Source organism: Rhea pennata, chromosome 2, assembly GCF_028389875.1.
Source record: "Rhea pennata isolate bPtePen1 chromosome 2, bPtePen1.pri, whole genome shotgun sequence".
NCBI classification, from domain to species: domain Eukaryota; kingdom Metazoa; phylum Chordata; class Aves; order Rheiformes; family Rheidae; genus Rhea; species Rhea pennata.
Window position 1 is genome coordinate 51,664,028 of NC_084664.1, and position 23,841 is coordinate 51,687,868.

Sequence of the window (23,841 nt, forward strand, 5' to 3'; positions counted from 1 at the left end):
CGTCCCTCCCCGCAGCTTGCTCCTTCGGTTGTGCCCGTTCAGAGTTGGAGCTCAGGACGGACCCATGAGAAACTGGTGTAGACAAAAGGGAGAAAAAACAAAAACAAAAACAAAACAAAACGAGAAAAACAAAAAACATGTTAATGGTGAGGCCAGGTTGATTTTAAACCATCCTGAAAGAAGTTCTGACCAAACAGAAATCGCTTTCATCTCGTAGTTCCCTCCCTCCTCCTGTGCCCTCACCGCGTTTCACTGTCCGTGTCGCTGACTTGCTTGTTTTGCATGCACCGTGGCAGCGCTCCTCCTCGCTCCGCGTTGCTCGCGGCCTGACGCCACGCCACGTCGTCGCACGCGAGCCTGGCGAGTCGAGGAACGCCGGGGGCGATGTGTGCGTTTGCGCTACCTCTGAAAGCGAGCGTTGTGCTGTTTCAGCCTAGTGCGAGCTGTGTACCTGAACGATACTAACAAAAATCAAAAAGGGTCTGTCTGGCCCAAATTACTTTAATGAGAGAATTCTCACAGGTAAGATGTTTTCTTCACTGAGGCTGTATTTGCGGAGATACCTGCCAATGAGTCTCTCGTTGCCGCTCTTCTCCCTGTTTTCAGTAAAGGACTGAGTTTCCTTTCGTTTTTTTTTTTTTCTTTTTTTTTTCTTTTCTTTTTTCTTCAATTCTGTTGAAAGCAGCCTCTCGGTTACGCTGCATCTCAGTCGGCTTTGCAGGCCAAACCCAAACGTTTTCAGGGCTCAGCCAAAGGCAGCATGTTCTGTTTGCCAGGTGCTGTGGGGAGAAGGAGCAGTGCTTAAAACCTAACGGCAAATAAAGCACTTTTTGCTGGGTGTCCTCCTCTCCTCCCTCCCCTTCTGCCCAGGGCACAGCCATTTTCAGCACTGTGGAGCCATTCTTTTCCCCATGAAGTTGAAGCTGAAATCACAGTTTCTTTTTACTATGGAAATGGTTAAAACTGTTGTGCCAGATATTTTGGTCTTCTCCTCCTGCTTGTAAACGTAGATTTTGGTGGGTTTCTCCTAGGGTTTATAGCTTAGTTCTTACTTCCTAGTGCTCAGTTTCCCTCTTTTCTTCCTCGATTTCATAGCTAGCTAATTACTCCCTGCCCTCCCATTCCTGGCAGCCAGCAGGAAAACTGAGAAATCTCGTCAGTCAAAAGCCATGGCACTTAGGCACGAGGTGAGAAGATCTGAACTGAGGATCGCAGATTCACAGAAGTCATGCAAAAAGCCTTATTTCAGCCACTTGCTCTAAGAACGCTCTTGCAGTGTCTACCTGGATACCCTAGGGCATCCAGCGGGTCATGGTGCTCTGTACACCACCTTAGGAGTGAAAGCTTTCGTTTTCATGCTTCATTTGTTTAAATGAACATTTATTATTCTCAACTGACAGTTACTTAACTGCAGTTTTTAACAGCTCAACTTATATAACCCTCCTGGTTTTTTTTCTGCTCAGCAAAACAGAATTCTTCCATTTAGAGATGACAGACGAAGTAAATCAATTGAAGAGAGAGAAGAGGAGTATCAGAGAGTGAGGGAGAGAATATTTGCACAAGATGTGAGTAGTTGTTTTAATTGCCTCTTTAGTGCCATATCTTTATCAGAAGTCAGACAGTATTCCCCCCTCCAACATTAATGCTGCAGCTGTATTGCACGGTGCAGTTGGAGATGATAGGGAAAGACGATTGAAGCAAAGGATCTGAGATAAGTTCATGAAGTACGTAGGTTGGTTTCTGGAGCAGGAGATATGAGTTACAGAGAGAAGGGAGAAAGGTGGATAAAAGATCAGGCCCAGCATGTTGTCTGGGGAGTGCTTATCCTGTTTCTTTGAATGTTTGTGTTTGTGTGGTCTAGGCTTTCTTCTTTTTTCTTCCTTTTTTTTTTTTTTTTTTTTGGCCAACTAAAGAGCAGTGATTTAAATGGGCACTCTCAATAATTTTAAATACCTAATTTATTTCATATTTATGTCAAGTTGGATCAAATTTGTCAAATGACATTCTGCAGAGCCTCCTCACGGTTATTTCCTTTGGACCGGTGTTGTAAAACTGAGACACTAATGCCAAACCCCATCTCCCCAAAAACAAAAAAAAACAAAGGTTAGACTTGAAGTTGCAGAGTTTTCTTTCTCATTAATGACTAATTAAGGAACCTTGTTTCTGCTGTTAGTCATGTTTTTGATGATTCTGAAAAGAGTAAAACGAAATACGTGATACAATTTCTGCCTTACTGAAAAATCAACGCTTGCACAACAGAGTATATTGCTAGAGCAAAGTGTTTAAATGTGAAACATCTGTAAGTTGTACCTCATGCTCCTGAAAAAAGGAGCAAATCATAAATTGTCATACCATTGTAATGATGAAGTCCTAAAAGAAAAACTGAAGAAGTCAACATTTTATTGTTTTATGTCACATCTCAATGGGAGCTTTGTCCTTTAAAGGAATATGGAAAAAGAAACAATTGATATTGTTACTGAAAATTATATTTGACAGTGTCCTTTTAAATTAAAACTGTTCATTAAAACTCTTCACAAGATTAATAATATATAGATATCCTTTTATTTTGCTCTGGTTTTGGAGTTACACCCATTCAAGTTATTTTTTGTTAGCAGAATACATTGTATAGTTCAAGGTGTGTATTATCTCAGTTGTGAGCATTTTTACCATGATAACTATGCTTGCTAGTAAGTAGCTCATCATATCTCAATAATTTTAGCCTGGCTTCTTCTTTCTCAACTGAGGAAATTCCAGTAGAAGCTAAGCTCCTTCAGCTTACATTTTGTTTTCAACTTGTTGCTCTGATGTGAATGTTGCTACAGTATATACAACAGAGTTAATGAGTCATTCAAGGGCTGCAAAGCCTCTTTCTAAAGCTGTCTGCTATATAAAAGTTATCGTTTCAGGCTTATTACAAAGGAGCTTGTACAATAATAGAAAATCTTCAGATTTTGAAGCAGACTTCAAGTGAGGCAAAATGTTGTTAAAATATTTCCATATGAAAATATGTAAAAATACCATATGGAAAGCTGTTGCCAAAATAATGCAGTTTATATCACAAGAAGCAGCTAGAAATGAGAACCAGGCTGGGAGACTCAGGTAGCTTGGAAAGTGTGCTGAAAATCATTGCACAATGGGCTGTTGAGACTGGAGTTTTAAAGACAGGCAAGTGGTAAGCATTTTAATTGCCCACAGCAGGAGGTTGATGTGGTCCACTGAGTTAGTATCACAGAGTGGCAAGGCCTAAGTAGCAGTTTGGTTTGCAGTAGGAATTTTAAATGGATTGGGAGCGAGCAGTTTTAAAGATCAGCAATGTAGATATCTCTCCCTCTCTCTCTCATATCCACTCGTTTGCTATCTCTCCCTGCTTATTGCAGGGGTTAGTGAGCCTGCAATGCATCATCTTGCAGAAAATTTCAGCAAGTTGCACTAATAATATGAGTAGCTGTGTTAAGAGGAGTTTATTTCTTAGCTGAGTAGAGCATTCCTCACAGGTGAGGTCTTTTCTAGGATTGTGTTAGTGTTGTATGTGGTGGCAGACGACACTTTTTTTTGTGGGAACAATACCTTCCTGCCATAGGTAGTCCTTACTGCATGTAGGACTTTATAGTTTTTAAACCATCTGTGAGCATTAATTAATTAATTTTCTCCATATTTCCATGAGATAGGTACCTGAGCCTTGTCAGGGTGCTTAAAATGGAGATAGAGATGTGAAGGGGTTAATCATGTGGTATTTTTATTCTCTCTCCACTATTTACACTACTGTAGTCAAGCCTTTATCAGTGCCTTGCTTACGAGCCTTAGATAGAAAATGGATTATAGTTACTTCACTTCTAATTATAGCATGTATGAAGAGAGCTTGCGTCACAAGTCTCCAAAGTGCAGCAACAAAGGTTGAAGAGTACTGGCATAACCTGTTGTGTGTAACGCCACTCTGAATATGTATGAGATAGCCAGAACTCTTTGGATAACTTATCAGCCCAAGAGTCAGAATTCTGAACAAATTTTAATAGGAAAATGCAGTCTGGTTGCAGGAGTCAAAAATTCTATGAATGTTTCAAGTGAAAAGTGCCTTAACCTAGACTCCACTTGCCATCAGCCAGAAAGCTTGTTGGCCCTTCCTTTAGATTTTGCAGCACTCTAGTGCACCAGGCATCTTCACTTCAAGTGGAAGTTTTGAACAAAATAAATATGTTCATGAATAATGGCATCAGTATGATAGTCCTTGTGATGATTAGTCTGATATTAGCCAGTAATTTACTTTCTGTCAAATTTTCCATCCATTATATTGGCTGCCATCAATTTTGACGAGGGGATCTGTAGGTTTTAATGACCCCTCTTAGTCATTAGAGTCATAGAAAGTGGTGGAAATTGAGGGATAAGTATGTTAATTTGAAACCTTAAAAGAATTGATGAAGAAATTGATGAAAATAAATTTGACAGTTCACCCCTCACTGATACAAGAAGTACAAGGTACACCTTTTAAGAACTTTTCAGGCTGCTAAAAGTAAAACAACATTGCATGAGCTCTATTATGCTCAAAGCTATTTCTGAGGTGGTTATTTAATTGTAAAGCCTACACTTTTTATTCTTCATCTATTTTAATTAGAAACCTACCTTTACAACAATTTGTGAATTTTACAACCAAGTATATTGGAATAAAGCCATAGAATACCTGGGCCTTGAAAAAGGATAAGTTTCTAATCTGAACTGCTTTAGTTGCTTTTGGTAGGTTGCAAAGTAATTGTCTAAGAAAGAAAGATTCTAAAAGAAGAAAAAAAACCTGTTGTTCTTCCAAATACATTATTTCAAACTGTAGATTTATCTGAGAATCCCAAGTGCATGTGTAAATGGTACATAATGTTTTTGCTTTGAAGCATGCAGAAAATAGATTCTGAAGAACAACAGTCAAATTACTTAGGGGAAATGTTGTTCTTTGAGGTTAATGCAATGCATAACTTCATGAGCCAGAGTCACATAAGGACCATCCATTGTTCAGAAGAGTATTCTCTAGTAATTATTGTTTGTTCGTTGAAAAATGTAGATGTTTTATTACTTACATAAATGCCAGAATTGCACATGATTACACGTGGAACTTACTAAAGGAAATTATCCATTGCTTTTTGTTTTCTTTTGTAGCTAATTGTAATGGTCATTTTTGACCAAGCAGTATATTACAGAAAGCCAGATCCTCTAGATAAAGTACACCAGAATTCCTCCACATAAGAAAACACTGAGGATCTTTACTACTGCTCTCTGATTCGAGAGATTAAGAAAAGAGATCTGAAAAGCTTCAGGCTCTCCTATCCTTGTGGTAGGAAAACAGTAGGTAGTAGGAAGAAGAGGTTTTAAAATGAATAGAAATGAAGCAAAGATACAAGATTCCAGTGTGGCTGCACAGAGCCTTCTTTTGTGGCAGCAAATCAAGTAATAAGCCTTATTTGGAAGCCTGAGCTCTATCATGTCTTGTTAACTGATGTGAAAATGATTACCTGATGGTATCCACTGCAGGATACTGCCGCAAGATTATAGTTATCTGTGTTGATTAACGTAATTAAAAACAAGAACAGCGATCCCCAATATTCCCAGTGCACTGACAGAGCTAATAGACATTTTCTGGTTGAAACTTTAGAAAGTTCTAGGAAGTAAAAAGAGTGACGTATTAGTTTCATAAGTGACAATTAGTGGTACACAGAACTCTAATGGAAATCTTGCATGTGGAGAGCCCTGAGGAGCTGAAATTGTAGGTAATGCAGTATAACTTTTTTCCTTTCCTAGATTTGTTGCACTGTCTTTGATCACTGTACGAGAGCCAAGTGTTTTGTAAATAGTTTTGACAACAGCTCTGTTGTGGTTTCTTAAGCTTTCCTGGTGCTTTAAATCGAGCATTATTGATGCTGCAGATCAGGAAAGTGAGTCCTGACCTTGTAGCAGCTAAATTGCTATCCAGAGCTGCTTAGCCATCTGATTTTTAACAGCTAGAATAACATAATAAAAAAATGTCTGTCTTCTCTGCCTCTCAGCCTCACATGTGTATTGAAAAATAGATATTGCAGGAATTGTGTGGCCCTGTGCCAGCATCCTCAGCCTGGAAGACAAATGGAGTTATTACAGAATCTGTCCTTAAGTCTATAATGCAGCATATAGTGATTGCCATCAAGACACTGCACAGGGAGCAGGCCTCTCCCTTGCTTAATAAAATGTAAATCCTGGACATTTATTCTACTTTATGCCTAACTCTATTAAAGACATCCAAAAATTGATGCTTGTAAGTACTTTTTCCAGAACCAGTACATGCCCCTTTGCTTTCTTAACTTCCTGGGGACACAGACCAGTATTCTAGACTAAGGAAAGGTTTTAATTACTCATTCTGGAAAAGTAGTTACAGGGCTACTTTGGAAATATGACTGCAGTGAAGTCAATATGCAAACACCTGTCATGGACCTAGAAGTGCTGAGGCCGCCCCACAGTTTGAGTTGTCCAGTCCCCAGTGTGACCTCGGTGCGTTCACAGGTAGTTTGGCTGTGCTGGAGTCCGCACAGCCACAGCTCCCGTGCCAGCCCGACCCTTGTGCCTAGAATAAAGTTAGGAAAGTGGGCTGCCAGTGCCACTTCCCAGCTGTAGAGTGGGCATAAACTTTGCTCCCTCCTGCCCCTTGGGAACGGAGAGCCATTAAATTAAGAGCTGCAGTATGAGGTCTTTTTCCACCTACATCACATAAAGAAAATGTGCCCTGTGGCAGCCTCTCTGACAGGTTAGTTAATTAAACCATGTGAATAAGGTCCATTAAAAGGGAGGAGATGGAGTGCTGCAGCTCTGAAGGATCCCAGCGATCTGAGGTGGAAAAGTTCATGACTCCTCTGAGCCTGGGGCGACAGCCTAGGTCTGCTGTAGCCCCAAGCGGGTCACTGCCCGGGTGCAGGGAAGGGAGGTTTTCATGCCGATATCCTGAGGTACCTGCCACTGGGGCGCCTCCAGGCCCTGCCCATTCAGCTGAAGTGCCAAAAGGAGCTTGCTTGGGAAGCCCACACCACCGAGGGGTTGACGCCATGTGCACATCGATGCCAAGTGGAAGAGCTGCGGCTTTCACGAGACGCTGCCCTGGGTAGCCAGGGCTAAGCTCTTTGCGTGTGTCCGTTGATGCGATGTAGGTCATTAGCTCACCCTTTCGAAAAGAGGAGCAGCCTCAATCCACACGTTTCCTATACCGTCAGGATTTGACAGGGCTAATGATGGCATCCCGTTGTCCCTTGAGCTGAGTCCCCTTGTAGTGGAAGTAATGGACATGCTGTTGGGTGTCCTCCTCCCTTTGCTTTCCTTTTGTTTCAATCCAGTGAAAGTCCTGGCTGTCTTTTCTTCTGTACCTCATGGTGATATAATCCAGTGACAGCTACTAGGCACTTTGTGTAGTGAACATGAAATAGGAGGGAAATGAAAATAATCAAAGAGGGAGAATTATTCATGGGAAATTGAGCACGGCTCCATTTCTCTGCATAAGAAATTAAGTATTGTTAAAAGAATTATACACTTGCCAAAAAGATTTATTTCTTCCTAGCCCTCCTCTTTTTTTTTTTTTTTTTTTTTTTTTCAGGATCAAAATCTTCCAGCACAAAACTTTTTTTACAGTAGATTTTATTATTGTTAATATTATTCTTATCATCATTTTATATCTCCACGTGGGTATGACTGTTTTCTCTCCAACTGTAAAATGAAATCACATAATATTTTCTGATTTCAAAGTGTTACAGTATCTTCCCTCCCTTTGAAGAACTTTGTCAGTTTTGCATGCTTTCCTCCTGTTCGTCCTTCCTACCCGCAGCTCTGTGCTATTCTGCTTATTCCTAGGTAGTAGAGCAGACTAGTGGAACCTTACATTAACTAGGAAAGAATTTTCCCCTTTGAAACGCCAGTATTTTGCTCATAACACCTTCTTCTGATCTCAAGACTAAGAAGTTCCAGTTCGTTTCAAAACACATACCCCTTGTTGGCAATGTATTGTAATGCATGGAATTTATTTTACTGGCCTGACCTTACTCTTGACCTTTTTTCCCTCTTGTCTTCTGCAAATGCAAATGATGCATGAACTGATATCCCCTTAAGCCTGAACAGGGGAGATAATTCTAAAATCAAGGAAGGAATTGGAACAGCAGAGCATATCTAGAACGTCTGATACAATGCCTTTTTTATTTTTCAGTCAGTTTGCTCCCAGGAAAACCTTTTTGTGGAAAACAGGTAAAAAAAATAGTTTTTTTTTTTTTTTTTTTTAACTTAGCTGTTTCTCTCTATTATTTTGTCTATCATAGTTGTTTGTCCTAATGAGAAGACTGTTGCGCAAATCTGTAATCCAAATGATTTGTGATGTTTCTCTGTTTTAAGGGGAGAAAAGAGATTGTCTTGCAATTATGAGCAGATTATATCTGAGCAGATAAGATATTAGTGCTACTTTCCCAAGATTTCGGATGTTAGTTTAAAAAACAATTTTTTTGGGGGGGGTGGAGGGAGGTAGGGAGGGAGGGGAAACTCCACCTAACATTTCTTTTCAAATGACCAGTCCCTGTATGGAGTGCCTTTAAGATTTAACTTAGTGATCTTCTAAAAACACTCTAACACTGATTGGATGACAGTATTTATGAAACAGTGCTTGTGCATTTCTGTTGTTTAACCTACTTTCCTGTGGAGCTGAGCAGCAGCACTGACTTCACTTGTTGCTTGTAAATGCTCAGAACTCCGCCAAATCAGACTCACTTTACTCCTGCATCATAGTAGTGAAATGGTTATATCAAAGCCAGCTGTTCTTTTGCATTACTGTGTGATGGAGCCAATGGATGTTTTTCTTATTATAATAAATCCCTATAAAGCAAAAGAAAGAAGAAACCTAACTACAATACACAAAATACTGAGTGCATCTCCTTAGCAGCCATAAATTAGCTTACCTGTCTTGAAGATCTTAGAAATTACACACCCTTCCAGCAGTTGAAGGTCTGATCCAAAATGTTAGGAATTTCACTGGTGAATGTTTGAGCAGTGCTAGCCCAAGTCTGTCTTGTGGAGGTTTTAAAACTGTTTATCCTTGGCACAAGGAAGGGTGAGATTATCTTCCACAGCGTTTCTGTTTCTGTGCATCCTCGCTTCTTGCAGATGCATGTATGGGTGAGCCACAGAAAATGGCTCCACAGTAAGGGTACAGACCAGCTCTTCTGACAGAAAGTCCCAAAGTCGTGGAATGAGGCATCTCCCTCAGGAACTAATGGCCAGTGTCATCTAACCACTCTGTATTCTAAGAACCAAGTGTATTTCATCAGCTGCTTCTTCTGTAACATGACTATGGAGACACATGCTTTGTCAAAATAAATCACAATTGTAATAGAGAAACCCTGACAAGCAAGAAAAAAAAGCACTCCCATAAACCTACCTTTCCCTCTCTGCAGAGAATAGGAGAATGAAAGTGACATAGTTATTCATGTTTCAAAAATCAAGGTGGAGGAGGTGTAAATACTGCTATGCTGAGTGTAGGATGAGATCCTGTAGGGAATAAACTGTGAATTTCACACCCTTCATTTGTTTATGATTTAAATTACATGCACACCCATGGGCGAAAGTGCCCAGTTGTGGTATCTGCACATTTTTCACTTCTTTTAAACCTGTGAACTGGCTGACCAACTTTCATAATATGGGGATGTATATTCACGTGAAGATCAGGCAACTGCCCGATTGAAAATTGGACTTACATCTGCACTATTGTTATTAGGAGAGAGAGACTTACTTTGCATTCGTCAGAACACTCTTTTTTTCTTGCTGCATGCCTTACAGCCTTTGATCAGGTGAAACACTTAAACTCGTACTTAACTCTTTGTACATGAGAAATATTGTTATTTCATGTGTTGAAAGTTAGGTGTATGTTTAAGTGCTTTACTCAATCAAGACAAAAGCTCACAGCCTTTTCGTCAGAGAACCTGAGCATCCATCTGCAGAGATATCCAAGAGACTTAGCAAATATATAAAAATATATATGCCATATTCTGCTGGCTTGCATTTTTTATATTTCTATTAGGTTAGATTTGTATGAGTCTTACTTTGGATGTAGAAGCATGGTTCCTTGACTTCTGAGAATTTCCTTGCTCATTAACAAGAAATGTTAAATGGTCTTCAGCCTCCCTGGCTGGCATTTCCTGTTAAGTTGACCATGCACAACTTAACATGTGGGGGCAGGGAGGTGGGAGATATTTTAGCTTTAGTTCTTTATGAATCTAGCAAATTGGGAGGTGTTGCTAGAATTTAAATACAATTTTACAGATAAAATGTAAAGCTGAATTAATGGATCTGTTACCATAATCTTTCTTTTCATTTTTCAGTAGGCTGTTGGAAGACAGTAGTGTATGCAATGACACCCATAAGAAAAGACAGCTGTTTAGGTTTGTATGGATTATTTAATATCTATTTCCCAATAGTATTCACTTCTGTGTTTATCTGTGTCCTCAGTGAGCAAGATCCTGATGAGTGGGGGTATATTATCTTTCTGGCTAGAACACAGTGCAGGGAATAGGTTCTAGTCCTGTTTATCTAACGCTCTAAATGAGAAAGTCACAACAGTTTTTCTTTTGTCTGATTTTAGTGATCTTTGGCTCAGGAGCTATGTCTATAATTTCAGCTGCTCAGCTACTTGGGCTGCCGCAATTTGAAGGCAACTGTGACTGGTAGAAGTTATTCTGCTTTGGTGTAGAAGACATACACATTTCACAGACTACTGTTCAGACTAACAGGTTTTTCTGCAGATGTTTTTTTAAAAGCTGAAATAAAAATACAATAAATAAAAATGAGATAAAGCTGGGTGAATTTTCCTTATCTAAAACAGCAATGTATTGGAAAGTTTCTCCCGTGACCTTTCTTTTCCAAACTCTAATTCCTTTTGCCCAGAAAACTCTGTAACTCTAGTGGTGCTAACAAGTTTCACATGCCGCAGGGAATGAATGGGAGTCAATCCATATTTTCATGGAGAGTTTCTTTTATCAGCTGACACAGGATCAATAAGAGACCCAGCCTAGTTTGTTGCAAAACTCCACTTGAGATGCATAGGGAGAGTCTGATCTTTCGCACACTGTGAGTACCCCCAGATTCAGTGTAAATCAAGCAGAGCTGAATATACTAACTTGCTTTTAAAATCAACCTGCTGCCATAGGCCTTAAGCAGAGTAGGCAGTAGTAGTGAATACTTGCAGAAGCATATCCTTTATGCAGCAAAGCTCATAGGTAGGTAGAGTTGCAGTGATAACTTCATGCATATGTATGTAGTGATGTGCGTTTGCATATGCAGTAGCGATAGTTTATGTCACTTTAAACATCTACCACCATACTTTTATATTACTTAATTTTCACTAAGAGGTGCAAGGGAACAGGATTATTTGACCTGTGTGTTTCTGGTTGCTGCCTGTGCATGTCTGCACACCGGCGTGGAGGAAGAGGCAAGACCGCAGCAAACAGGGAGCAGTGCTGGAGCCCGTGGAGTTGCAGACCACGGCCACAGGCAGTAGGCAGAAAATCTTTTCTCTGTCCTTCGGGCTATCCTTGATGATCTAAGGGTTTTGGATTGGGGATGCAATGATAAGTAAGTATTTAAAATATCCACATACTTAGAGGCTCTCAGTAACTAATATCTTTTTGGATCTGGGGAACGAAAAGGAATTTTAAGTATCTGAAACCACAGCTACCTAGGATACAGAAGCATGTTGTTTCTCTCCCTGTTTTTTCCCAAGAATGTAAAATGAAGAGAACTGTTAATTTCTAAGCAGAAGAATGTAATAGAATCTGTAAAAAATGCTTGCTTGTACTTCTTTTATTTTGTAAAATTTTAAAGACAATTTCTTTTTAAAATCTTCCTCTTTTATGTTGTTACTTGTGTGCTGTTTCTCTTTATACTTTGTCACTGTCTGGGTCTAGCAAAGGTGAACACTGCTGATGGCATCTGTAAGGCTCTAATCACAGGCAAGGAACGTGCTGGGCTGATCCGGATCTTTGACATACTGCTCTGCTCTATCACATCCAGAGGGACGCAGCTCGGCAGACTCTCTAATAAAAAGCAAGAGAAAGGAAAAACATAGATGCAGTCTCACCAATTGCATTTGTATAAAGTGCTTCGAGCCTGCAAGACGTTACACTTTAAAATGAGAGAGAAGAGTTGAAAATATTTTCTGAAAGCCTCCCAAAAGTAAACGTTATTAGCCTTAATTTGGATAGCTGTCATGGTACTATGCTAAGCTGTAGTAAGCATACAGGTTTTGCCAGCTTAGCAGTGGACATTAAGCTGTTCGTCATAACAAGCTGAATTCTGCTCTTGGTTTACTGTGTTGCTGCTCACAATATCCTGGGTGCATTGCAGTTGATTACAAGGCCAGGCAGCCTCTTCCCGGAGACTTGCAGCTTGTAGATGGATAAACAAGCACAGAGGGAACATGATGATGTGGTCACGTGTGTGCAGAGAGAAAAAAAGTCTGGTGGGTCTCTAAGTGGAGCTTTAATGCTAGCAATGATGGAGTCATGCAAAGAGGACACACATTTAGAGGGAGGCCTTGGATGAAGAGGCAGACAAGTGTGGGAATGAGGTGTGACGCAAATGAAGAGATTGGAAGACCAGGGCAGAGGGCAGGTTTGGACTTTGAAGCTGTTGAAAAAAAAATTGAAAGTTAGGGGCAGTAAAGGGGAAGCCAGCAAGGGGTTTGCTGAGGGAAGAGGCCAGCTAATAGGCAACAGAAATGTCCTCATGTTACGTAATATTGCTGTGTTGGTTCCTTTTGGTGAAGTGCTCTCAGGTTAGATGCAAAAGGGGAGCAGTAGTAAATGCTATGCATATAAATGGATATAGCAGTATTCACTTGTTGAAGCTGGGGGCAGATCACCCTTTCCAGGCACGCTGTCATAAACCCAGAATATTTCCTTTATTGCAGTCTAACCAAAGATAGACTCTGCCTTGATATGTGTGTTTGTGTATAAAACTTTATTTTTTGATGTCCTTAGGGGTAACAGAGATAGCACAGGGAAGGCATCTGGCAGTCGACAGAGCAGTACGGAGAATGAATTGAAGTGGACAGACCACCAGAGGCCATGGAGCAGCACAGACTCAGACAGTTCAAATCGAAACTTGAAGCCAGCCATAACAAAGACAGCTAGTTTTGGTGGAATAACCGTTCTGACAAGAGGAGATAGCTCATCAAGTAACAGAAGTACCGGCAAACTGTCTAAAACAGGTAGCTAGTACTGTATTGGGTTCACATTACCTTTTTAATGTGTGGTGAGAAATTACTGTGTTGGCGTTTGTTTGAGAGTATGGTGTATCATGAATTCCAGGAATAGTTGCATTTCTGTGTATAGTGAATGTGTATGTCCATCTGTGTATATGTGTAGCTGGGTACCTGGTATTCAGTCAGTTTTTAGGAATCAAGAAGAAAACCTGGTACCTAGGGGTTGCAAACCTTAGGTAAAGTAGGCCTTTCCTGGAAGAGAATATTTGCACTTTCTATTTGAATGCTATCTACAATTTTTGTAGCCTGGAAAGGTAGTCATCTTTTTAGACAAAGTAAGTGAACAGTATAGTTTTAAACGTTCTGTTAATCTTAGTCTTTTTGAGTCACATGAAGAACTAAATGTCATATATCTGAAGAGAAATCCAAGAACACTTTGTTGTCGCTAAAATGCAGACCATCTTTACCTTGGACTTGAGCCCCTTTTATCTCCTGGTGAATGGGCAAGTGTACTGTAGCATAAGCCATCAGAAGGGCTGGATTCCTGCAGTCTCTCTGTTTTCTTGTTTAGCACCATTTAAGGGGAGGATGAACCTGGTGGGAATTCTGCATCTGTTTGCATTAACTTCATGAGTACATTAACATATGGGTGAGCCATAGGGTCCGGATCTAAGTAATTTCAAGCCACACCATTAAGCTACTCTATTATATTTTCATGTAAAAGTGCATAATAAATAATGAGTCTGCCAGATGATTCCATCAGTCTGGTTTATTTGATGAATATAGCACAGGACAAGTCATAATCAATACTTAGCACTTTGTGCTTTTTTAGCTTGAAAGTGTTTTCGGGGCATTACTTAATTTAAACCCCATTTATCAAACCTGAATTAGTCAAATTTCACTCCTGTTCCCCAAACTGTACTAATCTTTGCTGTGATTCAGGACCCCTGGGAATGGAATTTGAAAAATCAGTTCTGCCAGTCTGCAAATATTTGGCATACTAGTACCTCCAGATCTTGCATTTAGTTACAAATTCTGATATATTTCGCAGATGAAAAGCACCTAGGCTGATCTGAAAGCTGCTCTTTCAAAACCTGATGGTCATAAAGCTGCTGGCGGCTTCTGGAATATCCTGTCTCTTTTTCTTTACGCTTCTATTTTACATTTCTTTTGAGACTTTAGACAAATAACACTTCTGTATCGTATTATCCTAAGATTCTCATTCAGTTTTACACCATCCTTATCTATGCAAAATCCTGTGGAACTGAGATATAAATTTCACCTTGGTGAAATGTAGCACTGTATCATTGTCTGTATCGTTGTTTAGATTATTCCTGAGCATGAACATATGCACGATAGTGAAAACAATGCATATGTGGTTTTGAAACTGCACTCCTGTATTTTTTTTTCTTTCACTTCTGTAAGAAAGAATAGGTTGTGCAAGGAGTCCTGGAGTATGCAATAGACCATATTTTTCACTCCAGATTCCCTTGCCTTCCATGGCTCTTACTGTTATCTTGTAGTTCAATATGATATGCATCAAATAGGGGTAAGACACGGTATATTAATATAGTGTATAGCTCACATTAGGAAGAACACAGTTAAATATACTTTCCTGCAGTACTGTATTGCAGAGGTGTAGCGTATTTAAACAGTGTCTGAAAAATCCAGTTTGGAGAGTTGAGACATCTCCTAATTGCAAAAGATTAATACTTTTAAGTAGACGTCATGGTGTTAAAATCAAGCATGTTAAATGATACACTTAGAAAATACATTAAAAGAGAAATCTCTGAAGTGTGCCAATAATTGTAAATGGATCTGCACTCTCTATGTACCAAACCCAAAATCGCTTTCAAATGAAAACTCTTATAATACGTTCTTAAAACATCAGTATTATTACAATTCTGTATTCTTTGCCTTGCAATTGCTTAAGTACTTTGAGTCTTTTTAAGCAAAATGTTTCATTTGGAAAGCTGTTTGAGGCATACAAAGAATAAAAAAGAAACTAAATAAAAGTAAAGGCAGAGGAGAGGAGAAAAAAGAGCAAGGCTGGATGTCAAAACAAACTCTCTTGGCTTCAAAGCCAGGACATAAAGTAAAACTGTCAGTCAGCCTGAGGAAAGTCAAAGGAAATAAAAACATCTAAATTGCTGTTTCTGTCCTTATCTCTGAAATGTTACTGTATGGCATTAAAACAGAAAAGAATAACTGTTCAAAAAATAATGAGGAAATATGCCTTGATAAACTGTTCTTTCTTCACCAAGAAAATGCTGAGTGCGTTCATACAGCTGACACAAGCTTCCATGGGGTATTTGCACATCTTTTCTAAGGTACAATAGGTACCAATCAACATATTCTTGTGCAATTTTTTGCGTTAGATCTTTATTATTCTGTAATCCAGTCATAAGCAATACTTCAAGTTACATAGTTCAGTAAACATCAAAAGCTTTATTATGCTTAGGGTTTCGTTTGTTTTGTTTTGACTTCACCACAGTGATTGAAATGGCATTTCAGAGGCATCACTACAAACATTTAGGCATACTGCTGTAGGAGAGTGGCAGAGCATGATGGGCATCAATTTTGTCCCACTTTCCATCTACAGAAAGTACCAGTCTGTTCTTTGAAATGCTTCTACAGTTCACAGTAATAAATTAAAAGCATTTTTGGCTTCTATATAGTATATACGAAATCAGTTTGAAGACAGCAAGCAACAGGTAGTAATGTTCTTCATTGGCCAAATGACAGAAAATGTTGATGATTATTTTAAATGTGAAAATTAAATATATGATAATTATCAAGCTACATTGTGAAATTAATGTCTTGAACCAGGAAATACTAATATTTTAAGTATTTTCACTGACACTTCACAGATGCATTTGGGAAAATATAAAATAATGCAATATTAGTACTGTTATCTTTCTGGATCATTTCTAATACTATCACCAAAATTAAATGTTCTATCCTTAGCATTAACTTCTAGTAAATCAAAAATTAATGGTACATACAGAAACTGAAGCACAGAAAGTAGTCAGCTTCCCATTAGGCAAAGACAGATCATGGAATGTGCTGTTTTCCGCAGCAGAATCTAGTAGTATCTATTAATCTTACATAATTGCATTCGGCTGCATGGCAATAGGAGTTTAGCAAAGGAATTGTGCTACTTTATTCAGGCAAAACTTTGCAGAAGGGGCTGCCTTAAACTCATATGGTTATCTCTCTGGTTCTCTGAATATCATTTTTGTACACCTGTTACTGTTTAAAAAGCGCTGTTCTTTTTAAAAGCACAGATTGTATCTTGCAAATTATTTCCCACTTTGTCATGCTGAAACTTAATAGAGAGAGATATTGTTTAAGTTATAATTGAGAACTGATATGGAGAGCTAATAATTGAACAAATTGCAATTCCTACAACTTAACACACCATAAAAAAAACCTTGGTTAGTTTAGATTTCCAGTAGTACAGTGGGCTTTTCAGGGTTGACTAAGCATGTCCCTATGGCCATCGAAGATACACCTGTTCAGTATCTAACTACACCCATGAAGAGAAAATATAGTTCATAGCATATCGTGTTATTTTCACTGACACTACAATAGTTTTCAATATAGATTACTGTGAGGGAATAGAAGTTATACTTTCCAAAGAAATGTGCTATGTGTGTGTATCTACAGATCTAAATAATTACTGAAAGACTAAAAAGACTGTTGCACCTTGAGCTTTTTTTTTCTAATGTATTTTCCTTGTTCCATTAGTGGAATGCACATCTGGTGGAGTGTGTTTCTTTCCTCCCCATTTACAAAAAGCCGTCTGTGTTGTGGTATCAGCTGTGTTGATACAGCTCTGTAGGAATCATTAACTTCTTTGGAGTGGCTCCAAGTAATTGGAACTACAATCTAATCTCTCCTGTTAGGTGTTCATTGCTAATTTGGTAGGGCAAATATAATTCTACAGCAAACATTTAAATTCATTAACCTTTTTTTTTTGATAAAGCATTCTTCAAATTATGATTTGATGTCTGGGTTTTGGAGGTAGATATTTGTTTGTTTGTGATTTCCTTTAATCAGGCAGTGGCCTGATGGATCTTGTGAATCCAAGAGAAATTGCAGGAATGTTGATATATGGGCAGTAAATTATGAGCCAACTGTTTCCAGTCATAAGCTTGCCGCCAACCTATGGCGCTGAAACATCAATCTTATTTTTAGAAGTGCAGCTTGCAGAGAAGTATCATGTTCACATGAGCACATACCACTGTCAAAAAAAACCTAAATACACTGTAGTATACAAAATAACACCTGACTTCTGTAACTACCAAATAAATATTTCTGAGCCAAGAAACTATATCCAAGACAAAAGTATTTCCAGGAGTGATCAGCACTGTGCTACTCCTGAAAAAATTGTTCCTCTGGAGCAAGCAGTGAGTAGATGGTGATGGTCCAGTTGGGAAGAAAGGAAAAATTTACCTTTGACTTGGGAAGTGGGATGAGCAGAAAAAAAGTTCAAATTCTTCAGCTATTAAATATCAACCCAAAGAAAATAGAGCAAGCTGTGTTCTGTTGCTCACTAGCATTCAGAATATTGTAAAATTTGAGTGCCTCCTTTCTCTGCCCCACCCTCACTTCCCAGAAATTAAGCTGCTAAGGCACTGAGGTAATTTTTCTGTTTCTTTTTCTTTCTTACAGCTCAGAGTGGTGAATCTCTGAGAACACTTAAAAATATATTAATGGAAGGCAATGAGAATATGAAGGCTGTTATTATGTCAACTGTGAAGCAGTAAAAAAATTATAGAACAGTCTAGAAGAGAGCCGTCATTACAGAAAAAAAGGAGGATGGTTTGTCTAATGGGGGCAAGAATCTCATTTACTCAAAGTTCATTTCAGAAATCGTTAGCAAGACATCTCTCAATGTGAATCCGAATAAAGTCAGATAGTCCATTTTTTCATTTTCTACAGCACTGAATTCATTATGTGGTGATTTCGTATTCCAAATTTAGAAACTGTGAAAGCAGCTAATCAGAGCTACAAAGACAAGATTAATTTTGTGTTAACTTCCAAACATTAGTGTTGGATTTTACTTGGCTTAATATGTCTAGACTTAAAATGATAGGAAATAAGTTGTAGTAATGAAAAAAATTAAAATAGATCGTTCTTATACAGGTTAAATGAGGTCAAAAGTAGTTAAGCAATAACTTCCAGGCTTATTTTAAAAATACGCAAAAATTGCTGAAATTGTTTTGAGTCTTGTTTGCTTTCTTTCAAAATCATGATCTTGATCTACTGGCATAGAAGAGCAGATCTCTAATCTTTTAAGGCAGCCATTTTCAGAGCTATCATTGTAGCTGATGTGTGGTGATGGCTTCAGAGATTGTCTTACTACTTCTGCTTAGCATTTGATCAGTGCATCTGAAATCATTACAGTCCTTTGGCTTTTAGCATTCAGAAGTTGATAAAGATCAATCTGTGATTCTGCCATTAAAACAGCTGAACGGAAAAGTATTGAATGTCGGAGGCACAATCTTCTTCTCCACTCACAGCATTTCTTTAGAATAGCACAAAATGGGCAGAGAGAGGAGTCCAAATTGAGGCTTGATACTACTGACATGCTTAGAAATGCTAATGAGAAGTTCCTGGAATCTCATCATCGCTCCTGCGTCTCCAGATAGCTTCAAATCCATTGAATTCAAAGGATGAAGAAAAAAGAGGAGAAAGTAAAGCTAGAACTCCAGGAAGCAACATGAAATGAATGTAGAAGGGCTAGTTGAATGCGGGAAAAACATGGTAATTGCTACAAAAGGAAAATGAGACTCCTGCAGTTGCATTTACGTTTGAAAATATTGCGTGTAGCTTGCTGAGGCTGCCTTCCAAGAGTATCTCTGCCAATTGCAGAAACACTGAAAACTGAAATGGTCCAATAAATAAAAGTAGCCCTGCAGGAATAATCTTTCTGGACTTCTAGCCTCAGCCTACACTGAGAGGGAAAAATAAAGCCACTAATACAGCTTTGGAGTACACTGCAGAGATTTTAAAAAGTCTTCTGAAATTGCTATTACTTTCTTGATTAGCTGTTGGAGAGGCAGATTTGGGGGGTTTACCAATGACAAATGGTGCAGTTCAGAAAGATGGCTGTCTCTGTAGTAATTATCATCTGGATATACGATTTGAAAAAGACGGATAAAAATTTTTATCAGCTTTTACATAGCAATCTGCAGTAGAAAGACCCTACATCTGTTAGAGAGCAGGATGCTGATATGCCTTGTACAAATAAAACTTGGTTTATTCTAATTATGAGGGAAGAAATGAATTTCAATAAGGACTTTGCTAAGAATAAATCAGAGACTTTCAAGTAGTCAAATACTGAGTCCTCCACAAGTATCCCAAATATGAAGGCTGTAATTTACTTTCCAAATGGGAAAAGTTTGTTAAAATCTAATGAGTTCTATCCTTCCTTTCAACCTATATCTAAAGGAAGAAAATTAAAGATGTAAAGACAGTGAGCATAAACAAAATACAAATAAGTTTCAATTTAAATTTGTCTTACTTCCAGAAAGAAGCGTCCGTACAGACATTGGCTTTCCCACTTCCTGGGTATCTGCCTTAACTTCCTGCTTTAAGCAAGGTGTTTATCTGAGCCTTACGTTCCCAGTGAGATGCTTGTCATTACTGCGTCAAAGAAGTGGAAACCTAGTCAAAATCTATGAAGTTTGTAAATTTTATTTGAGTTTTAAAAGAATATGACTCATCATCCTTCTAGGCATTACTGTGCTGTTTTAGCACATTTAATTTAACTTGATTGATCACCTATAATAGAATAGATGCTGAAAAATCAAAGTGGAAAAAATGTTAGGTAGCTATGAGGTAATATAAAATATAGCACAGCTACTCTGAGAACACAGAGTAGACTGAGAACTCAGTTGCTCTTTTTCTTATGGAAACTTTTTTTTTTCTATTTATAAACCCTGTGTTTAACTTTTATACTTTATGAACCAATAACTTTGCATTATAAATACATACTGTGCTTTTTGTTTTCTGTTTGATAAAATCATTTTCTGGCTGGGGAGAGGAGGAGACTTTTTGGTGGGCAGGAGAAATGGTGTTTTAAATTGTGCAAATCCCACTGACGACTGAGCACAGTGGGGAGTGAACACCTCTGCCCTGCTGTGGCGGGCATGTCCTCGCGTTTACTTTTGCAGTGTTCGAAGACTATCTCAGGGTATATGACATGTGATGGGGACCAGAGGTCCGCTGTAACCACGGCTCTGTCTCTGTGTTAGGCTCAGAGTCTTCCAGCAGCGCTGGCTCCTCAGGATCCCTGTCACGACTACATCAGCCTCTCCAAAGTGCACCTCTTGTCCCTGGAGTGACCGCTAGCTCTTCGGGCAGTGTGTCCTACGCCGAGAACGGGATGAGCGGCCAGGTGGCACCCAGCAACACCAGCTATATCATTCTTCCACTTGAAGCTGCAGGGATACCGCCTGGCAGTATCCTTCTCAACCCACACACAGGTCAGTTGGGCGCTCTCCCACATCATACTGCCCTCTAATATTTCTGATGCCATCTGTGGAATAAGAAAATTTCTAATTTCTGGAGATACTTTACTTCAGGCACCTTACATGGAAGAAAATGGCTATTTTGTACAGAAAGGAGATTTGACAGGTTGTTTTTAGAGCTGCCAGTAAACCTGCAGTGGCTTTCTGAGGATGTCATGGCATAGCAGTGGGAAATGATACATAAGGTTATACTCCTGCAGTCCCACACAACATCTAGATCTTGTAAAGTCCTGGCACTCCTTGGTTGTGAATCCTCTGAGAACTCATTAACTTTAGTAAGGAGAGAAAGTCCTCCATAATAAAGCTTGCTGAGATACGGGGCAGTTGAAATCTGATGCTCCAAATTTTAGAGATTTACTTAACAGTAGAATTGCAGAAGGCTTAGAGGCTGCATCTGAATTAGTACTTCGGAGTTAATTTTCTTGTGTGAGCTATTTGATTAGCAATTGTATTTAAATCAGAAGTTTTGTGGAAAGGAAAGTTTTAATCTCTTCAATTGTGTGTTGCTCTGGTAGTTAGCAGTACAGAGGCACTCAAAAGAGGCACTTGCTGTCATCTGAGTACTGTGTACACTTCAGAAACCACTCAGCTTGAACTTGAGTGCTTGCTGAAAGTCTAAGGCAATTTGTTATCTTCCTGGTTTAGATGAAGTCCAGGTAATGTTACGCTATTACTCCCCACTGTATTGTACTGATAGCTTGAAAAGGGTTCAGAGAGGTTGAGATTGTGATGCTTCTTCAGTGATTTAGACTGTTTCAGTGACCATGATTAACTATTCTACCCTCCTTGGCTGAGCTGTGCTCGGTTTAAAATAGCAAAGCATGCAGTGCACTGAATTTTCCATTGTACTGGGAGCTGAGAGCAAGACCAAAATACTTTAAAAGTCCTTAATGGAACATTCGGGAGCTCTTCATTTGAAGATTTTTCTTTACACTTAAGTCTTTATGTATATTAGATTTCTCTATTTGGATATTTTCATACCAAGGAATAAAGCTTATTTGTGAGCCCACTGCCAGAAATACCTCTGTAGACAGAATGCAATCAAGAAAAACTGGAAGCTGAGGAATTTAAGAAAAATTTAGTCTTTAAGAACTATTAAACTAAGCATTCCATTAACATACAGAGTAGTGTCCACTGCTGATCAATATGTATCTGCATACGTAAAATCAGAAAGGAGTAAAGCTTATCCTATTTACATGTAGGTTTTTTTTAAACGATTACATTATTGATATGAGAGCCTAATACTGACTGTGTAAGTGAGGTATGAGAGCCTCATACTGACTGCATAAGTGAGGTTTTTATGCATTTCTTGAAAACTTAAGTATGGGAGAGAACTGAACATGGGAGATGGGTATAAGCCAAAACCATCATTATTAATTTATTCATTTCTATTGTGCTGGAAGTTGACAGTTCTGTCTGAGGCACTGGAATTTCTTGGTCAATACAAAAGAAGGCATTTTGAGACAATGTGGTCCCCTTTTATACACAAATCAGCAGGTTTAGGCAGAAATCCATCCATAATTCAGTTGACAGGCTGAGCGAAGCAAGTGAAAGGAATTACTACTGCTTCCAGCCACGCTACTAGCTCAGAGGTTGTATGTGTTCCTGACCATGGCAAGGATAGAGACTGTAGCTCACCACCCATGCAGGTCAGCAGAGTTGTTTAAGTGCAACATATCCAATGTGTTTTGTAGATTTAGCAATTTACATTGGCTAGCTCATATTTTTCCCTGGTAACAAGGAAGTTTTTGTGTCTACCATAGATATATATTGCCTTTCATCGCTGTTGCTAGAAGAGAGTACCCTGTCTCCCCTCCTGGTGTGCCTTGTCCTCTGAGGCATAATTGAGACTTCTGTGTGTGTGGATGTTTAATGGTCATAGAGCAACTGTTTTTCTGTAAAAACAATTCTATTTTTTTTAACTGTTTTGCTTCTGCAGCTGATTTGTAAATATAGACATAATAAGGAAAAGAGAGGGGGCAAGATCTTCTAAAGAATGAAATTCTTGTCTCAAATGTATAGCTTTGCATTGCCATACGTGCTGGAAGTCAAGCTATACTGTAAATGTCTGCTGCATTTTTTACGTGTCAAAATACGTGCTACAAATTTGCCACTCATGGACTCAGAATTTTTGCATCTTATTAGGATTACATTACAAAAGAAACTCCGTAGGGATGAGACTTAGAGATTGCTAGATGCTATGCTCGACTATCAAAGTGATGGATGCTGTCAGAAACATAGATGAAGAGAAGACAGTTTAAAGAAAATGAAAAAGAAGCTTTGTTTCCTATAATGAATAGATTTTCTTTCCCTATGTAACATCATTCTTTAGTTCTTTCTTCTCTTCTTGCAGAGTGCTTACTTCCAATCTTCTTCTTTTGATCCTAGCACTTTGTCCTTTAAAGAGCTTTGCTTCCTTTCACACTATGTAGACACTGGCTGTGCAAGCCTCTAATGGCATCAGGAGATGCTGTCAGCATCTCCCAGCCCCGATTATACCTCTCAGCTCCTGTTCAGGTGTTGGCAGTCCACATTCTTTCCTTAACCATATTCAGTTTCCTTTGATTCTTCTCCCCACTTTGCTCTTCCTTCTCCTTCCCCAAATGTAGAAGCTTCTGGCTGCTTTGGGGAAAGAAAATGATTTATGGAGCTGTGTCGTTTTGCCCTTGATTTCACCCACTTCTCCAGTCTGTTTTACCATTTAAAAGATCTCATAACATGCTCTCTGACATAACCCCTTCAACAATTAAGAGCATTTATGTTTCATTCTTACTCCTGCGGATGACACCACAGTCTTTGCCCTTCTGTCAAGGCCACAGTTCAGAACTTACAAATATCTATTTTACTACCATTTGATCTCTCCTTTTCACTTCCTATTCCAAGATTTCTTCTTAATAGGTCTTTTTTTTCATCTTTATAAATACTATTACGTTTTCTCTTTCAGTCCTGTCATATTTTGTTGTGCCACAGGAAACGTTCTTTAGTGTTTCCCTTGAGTACCTGGCACAGACTTCAGGAATCTGCTATGCTCGTCACCCATGTTGAGTCCCAGCGGTCCACTTACGCCTT

The 23,841-nt window shown here is 38.9% G+C and overlaps 1 protein-coding gene across 1 annotated transcript in view; it reads left to right on the forward strand.

Annotated features, from left to right (window-relative positions):
- ARPP21 (cAMP regulated phosphoprotein 21) overlaps positions 1-23,841 on the forward strand; it is a 144,551-nt gene that overhangs the window by 64,963 nt on the left and 55,747 nt on the right. The window contains exons 11-15 of the mRNA XM_062569494.1: positions 1,464-1,565; positions 8,195-8,232; positions 10,353-10,412; positions 13,008-13,237; positions 20,497-20,727. Of these exons, the coding sequence (XP_062425478.1) occupies positions 1,464-1,565; positions 8,195-8,232; positions 10,353-10,412; positions 13,008-13,237; positions 20,497-20,727 (661 nt within the window). The remainder of the gene's footprint in view (positions 1-1,463; positions 1,566-8,194; positions 8,233-10,352; positions 10,413-13,007; positions 13,238-20,496; positions 20,728-23,841) is intronic.